The sequence below is a fragment of the Oreochromis aureus genome, linkage group 5 (genome assembly GCF_013358895.1).
Source record: "Oreochromis aureus strain Israel breed Guangdong linkage group 5, ZZ_aureus, whole genome shotgun sequence".
Lineage (NCBI taxonomy): Eukaryota > Metazoa > Chordata > Actinopteri > Cichliformes > Cichlidae > Oreochromis > Oreochromis aureus.
Window position 1 is genome coordinate 22,098,487 of NC_052946.1, and position 19,393 is coordinate 22,117,879.

The 19,393-nt window shown below is 40.3% G+C and overlaps 2 protein-coding genes across 4 annotated transcripts; both read right to left on the reverse strand.

The window, feature by feature from the left end:
- Positions 1-210: 210 nt before the first annotated feature.
- On the reverse strand, positions 211-10,100 carry rereb (arginine-glutamic acid dipeptide (RE) repeats b). 2 transcript variants are annotated; one of them, XM_031731430.2, is made up of 17 exons: positions 9,779-10,100; positions 8,872-8,920; positions 8,205-8,329; positions 7,353-7,452; positions 7,167-7,265; positions 6,702-6,782; positions 6,413-6,566; positions 6,172-6,258; positions 5,876-6,069; positions 5,517-5,678; positions 5,000-5,110; positions 3,665-4,800; positions 2,736-2,940; positions 1,941-2,643; positions 1,709-1,849; positions 1,441-1,609; positions 211-1,229 (listed from the first exon to the last, which is right to left on the reverse strand). In XM_031731430.2, exons 1-17 carry the CDS (start codon positions 9,802-9,804, stop codon positions 1,196-1,198), a joined length of 3,576 nt encoding a protein of 1,191 aa, XP_031587290.1. In that variant the 5' UTR covers positions 9,805-10,100; the 3' UTR covers positions 211-1,195. The 2 variants fall into 2 exon arrangements, with proteins under 2 accessions (XP_031587290.1, XP_031587289.1); XM_031731429.2 differs by having other exon boundaries at positions 1,441-1,615; positions 9,779-10,099.
- Positions 10,101-12,017: 1,917 nt separating this feature from the next.
- On the reverse strand, positions 12,018-19,393 carry eno1b (enolase 1b, (alpha)). Of its 2 annotated transcripts, none has more exons than XM_031731428.2 (12): positions 19,280-19,393; positions 17,595-17,689; positions 17,323-17,418; positions 16,731-16,789; positions 16,556-16,625; positions 15,453-15,586; positions 15,112-15,334; positions 14,765-14,962; positions 14,019-14,220; positions 13,276-13,384; positions 12,937-12,995; positions 12,018-12,277 (listed from the first exon to the last, which is right to left on the reverse strand). In XM_031731428.2, the coding sequence occupies exons 2-12, from the start codon at positions 17,677-17,679 to the stop codon at positions 12,208-12,210; spliced, it is 1,305 nt and encodes a 434-aa protein (XP_031587288.1). In that variant the 5' UTR covers positions 17,680-17,689; positions 19,280-19,393; the 3' UTR covers positions 12,018-12,207. The 2 variants fall into 2 exon arrangements, with proteins under 2 accessions (XP_031587288.1, XP_039467747.1); XM_039611813.1 differs by lacking the exon at positions 19,280-19,393 and adding an exon at positions 17,821-17,874.

The following is a 19,393-nucleotide window of genomic DNA, read 5'->3' on the forward strand; positions in this document are numbered from 1 at the left end:
TAACTGCCTTAACCAAAGTGAGTATTTCAAGTACTGAAAATGCATTTAATGTGGACCATTTCCTGTTTTTGTAACATGTATCAGCATTGGGGGACAATAAGCTCATAAAAACAGGAGCTCCTATTGAACTGTCACTATAGTGTTCCCTCTACTACACTCTGAGTGTCTCTTTGGGAAACAGGAAGAGCAGGAAGTGCAAAGAGGACATGGTGTCAATTCAGAAATATTTATTGAAATAAATATGTCATGGATACACTTTCATATCATGTCACATAAATACTGAATTTGGGCAGTTCTTTTTAAAAATGTTCAAGCTGAAGTTTCAATCCAATTAAGTTGTTCTCATTAAAACTGGAAATACGCTTTCCTAATAAAATGAATAAAACACTGTCTGTACAGACAGATCATGGTCCAATTATAGTCACTGCAACTCATAATACTATATACTGTTTTTAGCTTATGACTTACTTTTGTGCTGGATCAAGGGTCAAGTGTTCACAACTACTGTTATATCAACTCGCTCATATAGGTACAATCTCAAAAATGAGTGAATAAAAGCTTCGGTTATAGTGTGAAAAGATATGTTGATATATAAAACTTTCAGATTTAAACAAATATTTAGCAGATTTAGGAGTACATACAACCTCTACTATGCTTTCAAAGGCTAAACACCACAATGCAACTTGCTACGCTAGTTTGGTGAAAACTGAAGACTGAGTCATGCTAGGTTATTACAATCATCCACACATTGATTTAAATGTCATTCTGTACAAGGAAATCTTTTAGAAATCATTACGGAGATATAGTTGACACCAAAGTCAGTCTGTTTTCATATCCTTTATAACAGCTGAATTTTAGCTCATTTTTAAGTGACTGCATAACAAACAAGTTTTTAGAGTCACTTTGAATCTCACATAAGAGTCAGAATAATAATATTATTATTAATAATGCTATTATTATCAGTGTTAAATATTATAATAATAAAGTAGTATAAATTTTCTAGTGATATGAAAATCTCAGACGGACTTTGACAGTCGCATTAAGTGCTGAACAAGGAATGCACATAAAGATCCACAAATATTTTTCTAAAATATATTAAAACAAACAAAAATGACACAAAATATTCTCTTACAGTTTCAAAAGTACACAGTATTGGGTAAAAGTTTAGAGTTTCAGGGCATGCACCTCCTTGGACTCAAGATGGCTTGTCACCTTCTTTCTTCAGACGGCTTTTGACAAACAGAAAAAGAGTTAGATGGTGCAATGATGTGTAACAACCGAGTTTCCCTGAGCAGTGTTGCCTGCATGTTGGACATTTTGGCAAATGTTGTACAAGTACCATTTCAATTTGTACCTTGCGCAGTTAAATGGTCAAATATGATTTCAGATAGAGAATTTTATTATTCAAATTCCTAAAGTGACTGAATAGAGAGAGCTCACCTGTAATAATCCTCCTGACCTGGTAGCGGGCCTCCATGCAGGTGATGCCCGTGCAGCCACTGCTGCTCCATTGCCATCCTCTGCAGCTCTGCAGACTGAGCATGCATGGCCTGAAGCTGATGAGCTGCAGACATCGGAGGAATTGGGCCCTGCAGCTCTCGTGGATACGCTGCTCCTTTTCAAATTTAAACAAGGTCACAGTGAACCAGTGGAACTCAGAAATGAGTCAAGTTGTGGTCTGTGACTAAGTACATTAAAGACTACAAACCAAATAGTGGGTGGCGCAGCATCTCATGATCATGAGGAAGATCGCTAAGTAAAGGGTTGGGGATTGGGCCTGCAGGGAAAGGGAATCGGGCCAAACGTGGTCCTGTTGCCAGGGGATCCACTAGTGGATGAGGGCTTGAACCTGTTTGAAGAAAAAAGAAAGACCTATTGTAAAAAGCTAAAGTAATATTAAGACCTTGATATGTTGAATACTGCTGAATAATTAACTTCACCTTGACCAAGGGGGTCCTGTTGGTGCAGGTGGAGGTGGGAGTGAATGTGAGAGTGTTGGTGATGGTGGGGTGTAACATTAAGCATCTGCAGCCTGGCAGCAGGATCAGTCGCCACTGAAGCCATCCTCTCAGCGTGAAGCCGCTCTGCAGTGAGTCGCTCAGCGTAAGTCAGCTCCGGCCGCAGCTGAGGTGCCGCCAAAACCATTCTTTCACGCTCCAGGTGGTTCAGCCCAGGATGGAACGGTGCAAAGGGATGTGGGGGCCCAGGTATGTGAGGAAGACCTAATGGCCCATGTCTTGCAAAGTGCTCCATAGGGTTCGCAGCAGGGTGCAAGGTTTCCAGGTCTGGGGGTTTGACCTCAAAGCCAGGCTTCATCCTCTCGCGTAACTCCCTCTCTCTGAGGTTCCTCAGCTCACGCTCTCTGAGGCTAGGCTCAGCACTGTACAGGCCAGGCATGTGGTAGGCCAGCAAAGGGTCACCAGGGGTCAGGGACACATAGAAAGGATGATTGCGGTTGGTGGGAGACATGACATGGGGTCGGGCGTATTCGCTTAGGGTGCGCAGGGCAGGTGTGTCTGGGCCAATGTAGGGAGGAACGGCTGCTACTGTGGTGGGCGGCTGCTCAAAGGAGGGGCGTCCGTGGCCTTGAGCCACCATATGAGCCTCACTCATACGACTGTCATGAGAGGAGCTGGATGCTCTCTGTAAGCAAATGAGAGTATGAAAGATAACTGTTGGCATGTTTCATGTAACAAAAAGGGAAAAAAATGAAATTAAAAGATTATTGCACTTACAGCACTTCTGTCGGCCTCCCTTTCTCGCTCTCTCTCTCTGTCCTTCTCCCTTTCGCGTTCTTGTCGAGCACTGAGCTCAGCTTCTCTCCTGGCCTTTTCCACAGCTTCCTCCCTTTTCTTGGCCAGCTTGGAGGATGGCAGTGGAGTAAAGAAAAGGTCTGTCCTGGCACATGAGTTGTAGCCACGATCCAAGTGCTTGATAAACCTGAAATATTTAACAGATATGCATTTATGAGGACTGAGTATCAGCTTCTTATGTACAAAGATTGCATTACGAATCATTCAAAAAGTTTAGCTTTTATATAATAGACACAAAGTCTAATGAAACGTAGACAACACTCTCATTTAATGTTGATTTGCTTGCTTGCTTGTATTTTTAGTTTGTTCTTTAAATGAAGTATTGAGATTTTTCTTCACTTAACCTGAAACTCATTTATGTATGTTTATTAAATTACTGTCAGCTATTAAGAAACTTTGTCAAGAACCAGTATTACAACATTGTTTATGCTCATTGTTTGATTGCCTTACTCACTTATCTGGAAATGAAAATAAAAGTAAACGTTATGATTTTGATCCAAGTCTCCCAATACAAAGAGCTTCAGACACATTAGTAGCTTTAAAAGCCTAGTGAAACATTTGAAGGGCCTTTTGGATCAACTTAAGTTCTAGTCGAAGAATGAATCATTTTGTATGAACTTCCAGACTAGTTGAGAGGTTGGTTTTCAGTTAATTATCCTGCCAATTATGGTGTTTTCAATTTTTTTGTCTCACTTTACAACAAATTAATAATATCCAAATCTAAATTTTGACTGGAGATGAATAGAAACATCCAGTCAATTTGAGGTATTTTCTTTAAAACCTGGATTGTTTTTTTACATTTTACATAAATACTGACTTTAAAAAAACAAACAAACAAACAAAAAACATACCGTGCAGACTGACTGGCATGACTTGCCATGTTGATAATGGTTGGCTCTGGTGAGGGGCTTCGAGGTGGAGACGGTGGGCTCTCAGCTTCCTCCATCTCATCAAGAGGCTCCTCTTTAACCTGAACTTGTGAACCTCCAGCAGCGCTGCCAGACGAAGGTCTCAGAGGAAGAGATTGGAATGATGGCTGGAGGCTCGGGACAGGGCCAATAGCAGTGGGTGTTACAGAGGTGAGGGGGTGTGAGGCTGCAGCAGGTGAGTAAGAGGAAGTCAAGTTTTTTCCAGAGTGTGTCTGCACCTGAGAGATCACTGGAAGCTGGGCTGGAAGTGAATGTACTGGCAAAGGTTGTGGCATAAGCTGAAGAGGTGGAGGGGGAGCACCTGGAGGATGCTGGTTGGGCAGAGAATTGAGAGGCTTTAGAGCAGGAGGCGGGGGCAGATTAGAGGGCATCTGGGGGAAAGGTGTAGCAGACTGATGGGGAAGCTGTTTGTGTGAAGGTGGAATAGGAGTAGTGGGAGGAGGCTTGACTTGAGGACCAGAAAGAGGCGGCTGGTGGAGCTGACCATCCCTAAAGAAGGATGGAGGTCGTTGGGGGGGCAAAGGCGATGGACCATGAGGCTGCAGAGGCTGCGCACAGTTGAGAGTGGATGGGATCTGAAATGCAGGAGGAATAGGAGAGTCCTGTTCCAATGATGATGGCAGAGCAGGTGGACCGGAAATACAGTGAGGGGTGGGCTGTGCACGGCTATTTGTGCCCACTGTGGCAGCTGACTGGCCAGTGGCGGCCTGAGGGGGATCTGGAGAGGGAGGAGGGGGGCTCTGAGCTGGATCCGCAGAGGGTATGCTTTGCAGTGGCTGGGGAGTGATGGGCTGAGAGGGGAGGGCTTGGGGGACCGGTGTGTCAGCTAACACAGCAGTGGGGGCAACCGGCTCTGATGGAACACCATTGGGCTGGGCAGATGAGTCGGAGTCACTCTCGTTGCCCTGTTGAGGGCTGGGAATGCTGGGAGAAGAGCTTCGGTTGTCCTGATCGATGTCTTTGGTGTCACTGCTGCCATCGTCCTGAGCACTGCGGCTCTCTGAAGAGCTTTCCTCCTCGACCTCAGCCTCACCCTCTGAACGCGAGCTCTGTGGATCCTGGAGGAACACACACACACACACACAGACAAAAAAACCCTGGTTCATATTGTACTTAAAAGTGAATTCATGTAACTGTGTTTTTATTTGTCTTATCAGCTGGAATGAAGACAAATTGTTACACTATACTGAATAACAACAGGTTTTCCTTAGATGTTACTGCAGCTTTAGTTTGCATTAAGTGCTCATGTGCTCTCACCTGTGTCTTTGGCCTTTTAGGTGTTACTTTCTCAGGCTCATCGGGCTCCTGAGCAGCACTTTCCCGAACACGTTTTGCTGATTTTTGTGACGTGACCTCCTCTTTTATCCTCTGCAGAGGACAAAAATGTCATCACTCTCCACAAATTAGATAACTCCAACCGACAAAACTATACACGCATCGTAATGCCGTGCACACAGCTGTTTAAATATTAACTTGGGTAAAAGACCAAAAGTTGAGGCACACAATGATGTGTGCTGCTGGTAAAGTTTCTGGGCTGCCTTTCCTCATCACAGCCATCCCTCAAGATTCTCTCAGTTTAAAGCAATGCATTATCAGGGACTGTAACATCTAGTCCTTTTACTGAAAAATTGTGTGGTTGTGAAAGCAAAAAGAAAAAAAAGAAACCCACACTCTACTGTTTGGCAACCAAAGTGACCCACAAACAACCAAGCCAGTATCACAAGATAATTCCAAACAGGTTCAACAAGTATATAAATAGGTAATCATGCTCTACCTTGTTTGTTTTCTTTGTGGAGTCATTCTTAGTATCTGTGGAAGACGATCTCAAAGAATTGGAGATGGATCCACTCGGGGAGGGCTGGTTACTGGATTGCTGATCCTCACTGGTCGGGGAGCCTGTAAGCCTCCTGTGGCCACTTCGTAACGATGATAATTGCTTTAAAAACAAAACAGAACACACATATAATACTGTTAACACCCAAAACAAGGATGACAAGTATCCCTTACTTGCAAAACCTGCAAAGAGGTGAAGCAAGATTTGAAAAGACTTAAAGCTATGAAATCCAATTTAAGTGTAATCTAATATCACTGGTAATAGTGAGTGTGTGGCTGATCTGCCAGCATCACGCTTACAGGTGCTCTACTACGCCGTGTCCTCATGCCATGCTTGCTGTTCACTTCTTCCTCCACTTTAACAGGTTTAAACATGAACGGAGCGCTTCCTGACTTAGGGGCTGACGGCAGACATCCGTGTTTGTTTTCATAAGTACGACAACTTGTACACAGCAAAGGGTTGCCTCTCCCTCCCTGGTGCCAATCCTTAGAAGCTGTAACAAGAAAAATGGCTTTAGGTACAAGTTTCTCTGCTAACTGTTTAAAAACAGCTTTCTTTATCAGCTTTTAGCCACTGTCCTAAAACTAAAACTCACTTGTTGTGCCACAATGACTGCAGCTCTTGCTTTCCTGTTCACTGTCTTCACTGTCAAGATCATCATCACTGGCAGAACTTGCATCCACTGCAAGAAAACAAACAAACAAACAAACATGCCAAAAACAGCTTAGACCGACACAAAGTCCAGCTCATAGGACTGCCAAATCTCTGGATTTTACAGTTATTCCTCCATTCAACAGACTTGGGAACACCTTTCCAAAGAAGCTTATGAGGATTACCTGAATAATTTCGAGACTGGGTGTTCAAAGGAGAAGCTGCAGATCGGGTTTTTGCTTTGCGAGAGGACGGCTGCCTGCGCTGCTGTCGGTAAGCTCTGGTTCCTGCGGCCTCTGGTGTTTTCTTCCAGTGGTAATAGAAAGTGATCAGTTCTCCCTGATGACAAGGACACAGATAGTCATGTTATGACTGTCATGTTATGGCTTTCTGATCAAAGATGTGACAACAGTGACACGTTACAATCATTATAAATGCTTTGTCTCCAAAAAAAAAAAAAAAAGGTGAAATTACAGTCTTTTTGCTGGGGAGAAAGTCTTTCCGAATACGGAAGAAATTTTTGCCATATTGTCTCAAGCCTTTGATGAAGCGTTTCTGTAGGGAGGAACAGAAAGGAGGCAAAAAAAGTTAAATGATATTCAGGCAGAACATCATTGCAGACAGAAGCTTTTAATAAACATGTAACTGATTTTTCTTGTAAGAGTACCGATCTGCTTTTTAAAGCATGTAGCTGTTAAAGATGCAATGCTACTGCAGAGATGCATCATATTAGAATCTATCTGAAGAACCATTTAAGATGCAGGTAAACTGCCCAAATAACAATAATAAAACAAAATACATCTAGACTACCTGCAAATACTAAGTATGTTAAATATATTTAAAACCTTTAGAAATTGTATCAGTTTGCACAAAGATCTAAAAAAAAATCTTTAATACCATATAACAAAAAAAAAAAAAAAAAAAAAATATGGCTCTTACCACGTCATCTCCCGACCAACACTTTTCAATAAGTTTTGGCAGAGGCTTCTTAACGAGACGCTGGAGAGCTTTTGCTGCATCATAGTGACTTGCATGAAGCTAAAATTGAGAAAAATTGTGGATTTTAATACATCTGCAATAAATGATGCTGGAAAATAATAATATGACTCAAGTTGTGCCTCATACCATGTTCAAAGCATTGAGTGTGGTGTCATCACGGGAGGCTGCTAAACATCCATCCTCTGTGGATCCACCATCACACATCCCTGCAAACGCCGCCATGCTCCTTGAAAATAAACAGAAGTATTTATGTTAACAAGCGAAACCAATGCTGAAGGGGTACCGTTACTCTTTCTTAGTTTAACATTACTTTTCATATGAAGCTATGTTGCCTTACATGATATTTAATAAATCAGGCAAAAAATAAAGGAGAGAACAGCAATGCAGCTTAAGAGCAAGAAAAGCAACATTTATATCATTGGAGCACTATTTTTTTTACTGACAGTTACTGACGAATGAAAAATGTCGCTGAAATGGTGAAACTGTGAGGCCAGATTAGATACAGCAGTATTCACTAAATCCCTGCATCACCGCCTCAATATTTTCTAACTTCAACATAATCGCGGCAAACAACTCAAAACAAAAAGCACAATAGAGTCTGAACTGACTCAAATCTACTGCAACCAACCAGAAAAAAAATCATCTAACAACAATAGCGAAACTATTTTGCATGTACTTCCTCATCTGTAACACTTTCCTGATGACTGTGTCAAAAGTGGGCTGGTAAGACTGGCTCTCTTTCCCTTTTAGTATTTTTACACCAATAATAGTACTTACTGCCAAAACATATTAAAGGTTACATAACAGTTTTAGATTATTTTGTAATCAAAAAGTTACATCTGTATTTAGCTGTTCAGTAAGGGCACTGAGTTATTTTCTATTAGATGTTATTGTAAATTCTGTTAATCTGAAATTTCCGAAGAAATTTTATACATACAATTTTTTTAATTTGCAAAAGGTGCCAAGACTCCCACTTACCTAGCAGCTCTGAGGTACATGAGAAGGTCACAGTCATTGACCCCAGGCGTCCACATGAGCTCCTCACTCTCTGTTTGAGTTTGCAAACCAGGCGCAGGCCGCGGCTGCAGCTCTGGGAGCTTGGCCTGCAGTGCAACAAACGAAAAGCCAAAACCACAGCAATCAAATAATCAGTAAAAGGGACAACAAAAGAAAAGCTTACATAGAAAAAGCTACAAAAAAAACACATTATTAGCATGTGTATGAAGTAAATAATGGTTAGAGGTTTTTCTGGTTATCAAATAGGTTTAGCAAGCTGAGTTACATAATAGGATTTTCATGAAGACACTGGAATGCAACATTGGCTATGAAAGAAACATTTACAAAGGATGCATGTATAGCTTTCTTTAATTCACACAAGCTCAAATACATAAATAAATAAAAAAATCACTGGAAACAGCTGTGGTTATCATACAAATTGGTGCAGACCTACTAATAAGAAAAAGTTGTGAAACTGCAAACCTGTGCAAGTCCCTGCAGGTTTGAAAGACACGTGTTTAGCTACATTGTTCAGAAAACACCTCCTAATCTCAACAAGTCCTGTGAAACTGATTGTACAGTGAGTCTAGTAGCTGATGCATTTCTTAATTACAGTTTATTTATATATATAAAAAAAGAAAGCAGCTACCTGATGACTTGGCCCCACTCTTATCTCTCCCTGTGTGCTGTTTAGGCTCCTGAAATTAAAGAAGAAAAAAAAAAACAAAACAGGCAGCATTACATTTCTACACCAGAGTAAATTAAACTCAATTGTTTTAATTAAATGCAGTCTGAAATGCATGCACGTGTATTTAAGAGGTAATTAGCGCTGTACAGTATGTAGGCAGGCACAAGATCAATATTTGCATGTAACTTGTCAGAGCAGCTTCCCTCCCACAGACTGCACAGTGATTTCAGCAGTGCGATAACATCCCGCCCCTCCGCCTCCGTGGGCCAATCTCAGCCGTGAGCCGCGACGTTTCCTTATATTACATGAATGAAATCCGACGCTACAGCCATCGCAAAACCCTGTCAATCAATCATACATGAGCTGCTAATTTCTACGGACACCATTACGAGAACAGTGTGTGCTACTTTTGGAGATCAGACTGACAGTATACCCTACCCTGCCTAGTTAACCTAAGCATTCCATAATAAATATCAACATTAGCATACCTAACATTTTGACACCGATTAGCAGTCTCTCATGTAAATACATGCCTCACGGGAATTCCACAGCCGATTCAATAAATGTTTGCAAACTCTGCCTAAGGTTAATCCCATTTATTGACAGTATTTACACGATAGCTGCAGAAATAACTGTGCAAAGAGAAGCGTTTTGACAAGCCCGTGCCATTAGCTGCTAACGAGACAGTAGCGTTACGCTGTTATTTTGGCTAGCTTGTTAGCCAGGCACGAACTTCGTGACCACTGACACTCCGACTATTTCACACAAGCTGCTCTCAAAGTAACGCGGGGAAACACTAAAACACCCATTTCAAGACAACTAAACTGCGAAGGCGACGTAAATGAAGGCGGCGAGTTAATGAAGTTACCTCCGCGGACTGAACAGGTCGTCCATGTCGAAGGATGTTTGGATGTGGCTTGTTGACACTACGCAGCGCAGTCAGCGGGCGATACACACAAACTATGCGAATCCCCTATTACATGGCTATTCAAAATGGAGGCGGTGTAGTGGAGGGACTCGCTCTATTTTTTTTTCCCTGTGCAATGACCTCAGCAGCCACAGCTAAGACTTCAAAGTTGCCTGGGTGTACATAACTGAGCATGTGCCGCCGATCAGCAGCAAGCAGAGCAAACGACACCGAGGCTTCACGATCATCATCACCATCACCACCACCAGCAGCTGCTGCTACCGCTGCTGCACAGGCAGCCATGAATCAAACAACACATCATACTGTGTACGGCTGCGGTTATTAGACAGCATTTTGAAACACATCACACCACATTGACCGCCACCTACACAAACTGTGATTCAGACAATACACTTAATGTCTTAATGCGGTTCAGCTTTTTTATTGCCACATTTGCTTTGAGTTCACCACAAGCAGAAGTAAACAAAATAACCATTAAATATTACATAAATGTACATTGCAACCCGCCATATTGCAAATTGTCAATGATAAGAATATTAATATATAATGTAATAATAACGTTAAAAATAAATTATTATTATCATTATTATAATTATAAGTTTGCACACACTCTTCATGGGAATGACTGTCATGGTAATATTGGGCTTCTAGTGATTTGTATGAACTGCTTTTTCTCGCGCTCTTTCCAGGGTCAAATACTGTAGGCAAACATTTTTAATGACTATTAAAAAACAAAAAACAAAACAAGAATTGGGTGCAAAATTTAGAATTTGTTTTGGATTTTCTCTAATCCACACAGGGTCAGTAGTACACACACAAACATTCACCTAAATCTTTTATTAGGTGGTGCTGAAGGTTCTTTCATCAACATCTAATCAGTGATCGAAACTGACAACAACTAATACGTTTCTTTTTGCCAGTCGCTGGACTGACCAATACTCAGAACGATAGGAAATCCAATGAACTCAGTGGAGATCTAAGAAGAATTGTAGAGCCATTTCCAAACTGCAGATCTCAGGATCTTCATTACAAACATCTGTACATAAGTACAACAACAATGTGTTACCACTTTTGAAAATATCTGGAGGAAGACCCAAAGTGTCACCCTCAGATGACAGGAAGTTGTTTGAGATATTCAGGAAGAACCCAGAAACCACCAAGGCCCAAACCCACCAACTGTAAACTGGTAGAATACCACCATCACTGTCCACAGTTAAGCACGTTTTTAATTCTCCCTCGCAGTCTGGTTCTGCTGGAGGTTTCTTCCCCTTAAAAGGCAGCTTTTCTTTCCCACTGTTGCCAAGCGCTTGCTCATACGGCGTCCTTTGATTGTTGGGGGTTTTCTCTGTATTATTGTAGGGTCTTTACCTTACAATAAAAAATACCTTGAGGTGTTACAGCTGCGTTACCCAAATGGCAAGAGGCATGTTTGGAGGAATAAAGGTGAGGCTTTCAAACCTAAGAACACTGTACCAGCTGTAAAGCATGTTAATGGTAGCATCTGTTGCTTGGCTGTCAGTGGGACTGGTACATTTCACAAAATGATTAGGATAATGAAGGACTATCTTCAGCTTTACCTGAAATCAGAAAACAGCTGGAAGACTGAAACTTGGATGCCAATGGCTGTTCCAACAGGACAAAATCGTGTCAAAAACAGGGTTTTGGAACAGATAAAGTAGGCTAACATTAACCTTCTGGAATTGCCCTCCCAAATCGACAGGGAAGGAAAACAAAACAAAACAAAGGTCTTCCTGTGCAAAAACATGGTTTAAATGTACTGGAAAGCACACATAAACCTGAAAAGATCAGGTGTTTTACTCCCCATGTATATCCTGATATGCTGTAAAATTAAGCCAATTTTCAAAGTTCATCCTCTCATGTCCGCATATGAGAGGAAAAAACAAAATAAAAGCTAAAAACAGCATCAGGAGCCAGTTTAACTAAAAAATAGCTACATAGCTACATTCTTTTTAATTTAATTGCTGAAACCCCCCCAAAAATGCTGTGTGCAAGCCACACATCTGGAAACATACTATTAAGATCGGATTGTTTAGACATCTTAAAAATTGTACCAGAGTAAAATTCGTAACATAGTCACAATAAAAAGAAATAATCACAATGTAATGTGTCAACTCCAACAGATTTCGATAATTATTTTACTCCACAAAAATAGAGAAACTTGAGATGGAAGAAAACTTTATTGTAGAGTCAGAGTTCAAGTAGTTTCAGGTAGTTCTCTATTCAGTATTACAGCAGGTTTTTATGTGAGTTCTACATTTATCCTTATTGCTGAAATGCATTTTCATTTATTAGCAAACAAGTTACTGCGCATTTGTGTGCATGCACATATTTGTAAAGTCTTCACTCCTTTACTCTATCACTGGGTTTCTGAAGTTTTTTCCAGCAAAGAGAGCCTTGTCTCCCAAATCCTCTTCAATTCTGTAGTAAGAGAGATGCAAAATTAGTTCTGCTCTTTAATTTAGTAAGAGGTCTTTTCATAACACTTAACATTTGATACAAAATTTACTTTCAATTAACTTTTAAATTTACTGTTGCCATTTTGACTGTTGTGATGACGATGGGCGGGTCTAACTGTTAAACTGCATGCTCATTGGCCAGTGAGTGTGCCGGTTCATATCACAAATAATGACCCAAGACCCCAGTGACTGAATGCATAAACTCAGCAGGAAGATGTTTAAAACAACTTTCAAGCCATTTTCCCATAGACTTCTATAGGAGCAGTAATACTTTTGCAACCACAGCTAGCGCCACCTGCTGGCCTTAAAATAAATGGTAAATGGCCTGTATTTATATAGCGCTTTAATAGTCCCTAAGGACCCCAAAGCACTTTACATATCCAGTCATCCACCCATTCACACACACATTCACACACTGGTGATGGCAAGCTACATTGTAGCCACAGCCACCCTGAGGCGCACTGACAGAGGCGAGGCTGCCAGACACTGGCGCCACCGGGCCCTCTGACCACCACCAATAGAATCCAGGCTTAAGACACTTGGGAGTTACGTTCATGTTTTACACTTTTTATGCTCATTTCAGAAAAACATGATAAAACTTGTGAGTTGAGTAAGGCTCACCTGAGAATCTGGTTGTATTTGGCCAAACGCTCAGAGCGGCAAGGAGCCCCGGTCTTGATCTGAGTGTGTCAAAACATTGTTTATTTTAGCATTTGTAATACATTTGTTCAAGTTGTATTATTATAATTAGGATGGACGTTTATTTATATAGTGCTTTAGAGTCAGACTTAACCATATATATTTATACAGTGCTTTATTCTATACACTGCAAGCACGTCATCTATCCAGTTTAGGAACACCAATCCCCTTCTCACAGATACGATGAAGCATTTAGGATTCTAGACAAACAAGTGTCATTTTTTATGTTCTAATAAGTTGCACCTTTACATCAAGTATTACCTGTCCAGTGCATAAGCCGACCACCAAATCTGCAATGAAGGTGTCTTCAGTTTCACCAGAGCGATGGCTCACCATCACACCCCAGCCGTTCTGCTGGGCCATCTTACACCTGCAGAGAGCAACGAGATTTTCCTTAAAGGTCCCCAAATGGATGATGCAATTCCAACAATTCAGGACTCTTTTCACTTTCTTCTTCCCTCCTCTCTTCTTTGCATTTCAGGTGCTACCAATGAAGTTATCATTCGAGTGCTCTGGTTAGCGTTAGCTTGTAGCATCATCAGCGCTGTCACCAGATTAAAGCTTAGTTGGGAAATTTGGGCAAGACTTTTAGGGTTTCCATGAAATGAAACATGTTGGGAAGATTTGATTGCACTTACAGTACTTACAGTTACTTATAGTAACCAAGGACATAAACACATGTATGCTGAAGAGAGAGAGAAACCCATAGAACCAGGTCACGAAAGCTTGTCCTATAAACCAAAAAATAATTTTATATACTTTGCTGTACCGATAAAGTGATCATGATATGTATTTCACCCAAAATGAAGCGAAAAGGCATAGTTTTTTGTAAATTGACATATAAAGCTGTCCTCAACTCAAGTAACATTATAGTCACGTCACCCATCTTTCCTCCGCCTCCTCCTTGTATATGTGGAGGGGATTAGTGGTGAAATAAAAACACACACACACCTTAAATCTAATACTTATATAAACATTTGTATGAGTTTCAAAGGTTCACTTACGCCCTCATGGATTCAGTAACTGTGCCAATCTGATTGACTTTAAGCAGCAGACAGTTGCAGGCCTTCTCCTCCACAGCCTTGCTGATGCGATTAGGGTTAGTCACAGTCAGATCATCGCCAACAACCTGGATGTCTGTGCTGCCAGTGAAGTTGGTCCAGGCTGCCCAGTCATCCTGGTCAAATGGATCCTCAATGGACACCACTGGAAGGACAGTTAAACAACATTACTATGACTTGAGATACTTTAAAACCTAATAAGTCCAAGAATTATTAAAAGAACTCCTACAAGACAAGAAACACCAACAACACAATCTGATTGTTGCACTTCTGCAATTACATTCAATAGGGGAATATTAGAAATGTTATATATGAGCATTAGTGATTACCTAAGTAGCTGTAAGTTATTAAGTTAACTGATTTTATTGGAAATTTTAAGTAGTAATAAAGAGGCCAACATCCAACAACCATTGCTCCTGTATACCAATGTCACATTCAGTCAATGCAAATTTATCAAATCCACATTTAACTGATCATTAGGAAAAAAAAAATCCTAATTATCTGAGTACATCTGAAAACTGTTGTGCTAATTATAGAAGCAACAGGGTTAGGCTAAGCTAGTCTGAAAATGTCCCTGCAACAAATAAATTAAATAAATAATCCATGTAAAAAAAAAAAAAAACTATGCTTACTTTAAAATGACTACTTACAACTCAGATTATCTGCAAAAAACAGTTTCAGGATTTTACCTGGATAATCCTTCACGAAGCTCTTGTAGAGATCAGCCAACTCGTCGGGTGTGATGTAACGACTCGGGTCATCAGGCGACTTGAAGTCCAGGTCATATTTTCCATCCCTGTAGAATTCAGATGCTGCCACATCCATGCCAATCACAACCTCATCTGTGTACCCTGCTTTAGCAATGGCCTCCTTCAGCAACTCCAGAGCTGCAAGGTTAAACATCACATATGTACAAACGTGTTCATTATTTGTTACTGAAACAATATTCCTGCATAACATGTGTGTAACTTATTTTACACGGCATTATATATTTAATAAGAGACAATAGAAATACATCCTTAGCTCAAATGTTTACCTTCCTGATTTTCCAGAATATTTGGAGCAAAGCCACCTTCGTCACCCACATTAGTGGCATCCTGGCCATATTTCTTCTTGATGACACTCTTGAGATTGTGGTAAACCTCGGCTCCAATGCGCATGGCTTCTTTGAATGTGCTAGCCCCGATGGGCAGGATCATGAACTCCTGCATGGCAAGCTTGTTGCCTGCATGAGAGCCGCCGTTGATCACATTGAAGGCCTGATGAATGCAGAGAAATAAGGCATATTAGTATTATAATAAGACGTTTACTGAAAGGTCAACTGAATGAAGACAGGCCAGCAAATTTATGCGTGCCATCAGGTAAACAAAGTCTCACCGGTACAGGCAAGATGACCTCTGGGTTTTCTGCGAGGTCAGCAATATGGCGATACAAGGGGACTCCTTTCTCTGCTGCACCAGCTTTGCAAACAGCCAGAGACACACCTAGGATGGCGTTTGCTCCAAACTTGGCTGTTAGTTGTAAATGAACAAAACAAAAACATGATATATAAATATTTTTAATGTAATGATATTGCATTAGTAATAAAAAAAAAAAAAAATCAGGATGAACCACCTTGAAGTAAATGGATCTAATTTGACTGTAAACCCTTAATGACAATCATCTTTAAAGGTGCAATATGTATAACATATTTGTCGAAAAATGTCACTGTTTTTTCATAACAGCATGCAAACAGCCTCTTCAGATCCTATTTAGTGCAAACTTTTGTTCCTTTTTTTTTGCTGCTGGGTTCACACCCCAAGTTCCTTTTCCTAGCCCCTAGGGCTGCAGGATGCCAGTAGCCAGAGCAGAGGACATCATAAGATGGGCATACTACACTTCTAATAAGTGTTGCGGCGCACCTGGCGCCGCTACACTTCTAATAAGTGTTGCGGCGCACCTGGCGACATCGGGAGAAGGATCATTTCCATTTGCTGTGTCGCAGCTATAACACGATGCAGTTTCTCCTGGAGGATTCAGGCATGAGGGGAAGAATAAACCTACCCTTACTGAATTTTCTCAATGAGGGACAATAAAGGATATTTCCATTCTATTCTATGCTTGCTACATAATCCTCCTATCCAGTGGTCATTTGCAAAGGTCTTAAACCGCTGTTGCATTAACCTTTTATGGGCACCTTTCTTTAAACTCGACTGATAACAGGTTAAAATAAAAGGTTCTTTTTAATCTAATTTTGGACTGAGGGGACAAAGCCTGCACATTCACTCACTACTCCATCTTAAACACAGCATTTGAAAACCTTTTAGTGTAACTACAAGAAAACAAAACTGTTCTCATTGGAACAGCTTTGCAATTCTGCTGATTAGATGCTTCATTTGTTTAACATCACCATTAAAGGTATGAGAAATCTGTCATCAAGCAGACATTTATGAAGACTATGCTGCAGTGTGCATAATAGTACAGATGCTTCTGTCACTTACATTTGTTCTCTGTGCCATCCATGTCAATCATCATCTGGTCAATTCTCTCTTGCTCAACCACAGACACATCCTGAGCAGACAGTCAGATTCACATTAGCATTTCATCATCGATGAAAACCCTTCCAAAGGTTACTTAGCATACATATTAGAAAATGCAGACACTAAATTATCTTACTTGGCCAACAAGTGCAGGAGCAATGGTTGAATTAATGTGCTCTACAGCCTGTGAGACTCCTGTGAAGGACACATTAGAGATTATTCTTTCAAAATATTACGGGCAACCCTTGCAATCTCAATATTAAAGCCATAGATTTAGCAGAACGTGCAACTCTCGATTCTAAAATTCATACTCTGACACAAAGAAAGAAATGTTTGTGTAATTAACTCTGTTATTTCCCATAGTCAGTGTTTTAGCGGCTATTTTAAAATCAACATGCAAATCATCAATACTGAAATGACAGCATGCTTTACAGCCAGCCCACCATGCACATTGATCGACTATTAAATTGACACATTTTTATTTTAAATTAGAAGGACAGGCAATGGGAACTCACTAACCCTTTCATATCTGGCAAAGAGAACGAGAGAGAGAATGGAGAGTTGATAAAAAAGACAAAAAAGAAATACAAGAAAGAAGTTGATATTTAAAGTATTTTTCTTAAAAAATGAATTATACTTTAGGTAATAAAGCTTCTTTATCAAAAACCAAAAAAACCAAACACGTTTCAACAATTTCATGAAATTAAATAAAGGAAATATGTACAAACCTTTCCCAAGGTAGCGAGACTTGTCGTTGTCCCTGAGCTCCAAGGCTTCATAGATTCCTGTAGATGCCCCGCTTGGTACAGCGGCCCTAAACAAGCCTGGGAAAGGTACGTGCAAACAGAAGCAAGACAGAAGAATAAAAAATGGCTAAATAATAATAAAACAAACAAAACAAAACATGAATAGATAACCACATCTTAAGGACAATTTAGGTAATGAATACTATTTTAACTACAAAAAAAAAAAATGGCCCAGAAGGCACATTTAGGCCTACCCTTGTCAGTGTAAAGGTCAACCTCTACTGTGGGGTTTCCACGAGAGTCGAAGATCTCTCTGGCGTGGATCTTAACGATGGACATGGTGCAGGACCTTGAGAAGAAACAGAGCTGCACTTGTTAATATTGGACAAAACAAAAAAAGATGTTGTAAATGTAATAAACATACAACAAAAAAAGAATATTTAAATTTCTATTTGAATTATTAAAACATGTCTCCCGTACCTCTTTCACTCTCTCCCCTCTGCGAAGCTCACAAACAAAAATACCCTGACCTAGCTGCAAGCTTAAGAGCGACAACATGCATGCTAGTATGCTAATTGGATTAGGCCTCCTCATCTGATTAATCACATGGCAGTTGGAAATGGTTGCGTCTGTCACAGCAAGGTTGAGCTTCCAGTTACAGTTTGTTTGTGTTGATGCAGAAAAACGTGAGTGAATTCAAGGCTTTCATGAGGAGTAACAATGCTATCGTGATTACACTCACTCCTTTTTTGTGCCAATACTACCCACATGACTAGACATGTTCAGTAATCTTTTCCATTTGCTTAACAGATAAATAAGCCAAAACATAATGAGGATTGCTAGAAACTCAGTAAAGAAAAACAGAAAAAACCAAAACAACAACAAAACATTAGAGAAACAGCAATTTCTGTTTTAGCTCCCCAATATTATCCAATTCTCTTAGTAGGAACAGAAACAGCAACTCTGAGATGTCCTCCGTTCTTGCTGTCTGTGCCTTAGGATAACATGGTATCTATGCCCACTGATCTGCCACTGCCAGTTATTCCTGATGAGATGGGTTTTTAAGTTGTTTTTTGTGGACTCATCTTCAAATAGCAATATCTACAGTCACCCTTAAATCTTTGTAAGTTAAATATCTGCCACAGTGTCTTCAGGAATATGCAATTTCAAAAGTGTAGCAGAATTTCAAAATCATGCTCTGAGGCTTGAAAATTCATTTATTGAAGCATAAAGCATCGATCTAAAGGCTTATCCAGCAGGGTCTGATGAAGACTTCATAATGGATTTGCATTATCTGATTTGCTTAATTAATGCTCCATGACCTGGATGACTGAGAACCTCTGCAGACTTCAGGAAAATACTGAAGAATAAAGGTGGTCATACCAAATATTGACTTTCAAGCTCAATGGAATTGCACAAAGCCGTTTTTATCTTATATACCGTGTGTCCAAGCATGCTCCAAATAAATCACTGCCCCCATTTCATAGAGAAATATTTTTAAAAGAGCTATAAACACTATATTTGATCTTTTTGGCAAAGAATATTGATATTTAATTAGCGTGAACATATAAATCTTTTACATTTTAACATCTTCTCTTACATGACTTGCATTAATGCAAAATATAATGATTCACCGTGTAAAGGGACACATATTCAAGGAAATCTGAGCTTAAGCTTACACGTTGGAATTGTGAAATTAAAAACTGAGCAAGTAATGGTGGTTGAATGGGAAGATACAAACCCTCAGTTAAAGATAAACACATAAATGTAAACTAAACGCAGAATGTATGAATGACTTTTTCGATCGTAGCAGCAGCGCTGCTGATGGGGATGGTTGTCAAATATCAGCTAGCTCAACTTTACAGAGAAAACGAACTTTTAAACAAAACCTACCAAAACGGGCAATTACATTAATTAATCGTGGCCCAGAAGTAATTACCTTGATAACAGATGCAGAAAACTGTGGGAGAAAAACTACCGGGTACAGCGAGAGCGAGAAGAGACGACGAAGAAGAAGAGTGCCTATGTGCGTGCTGCTGCCCCTACAGTTTCC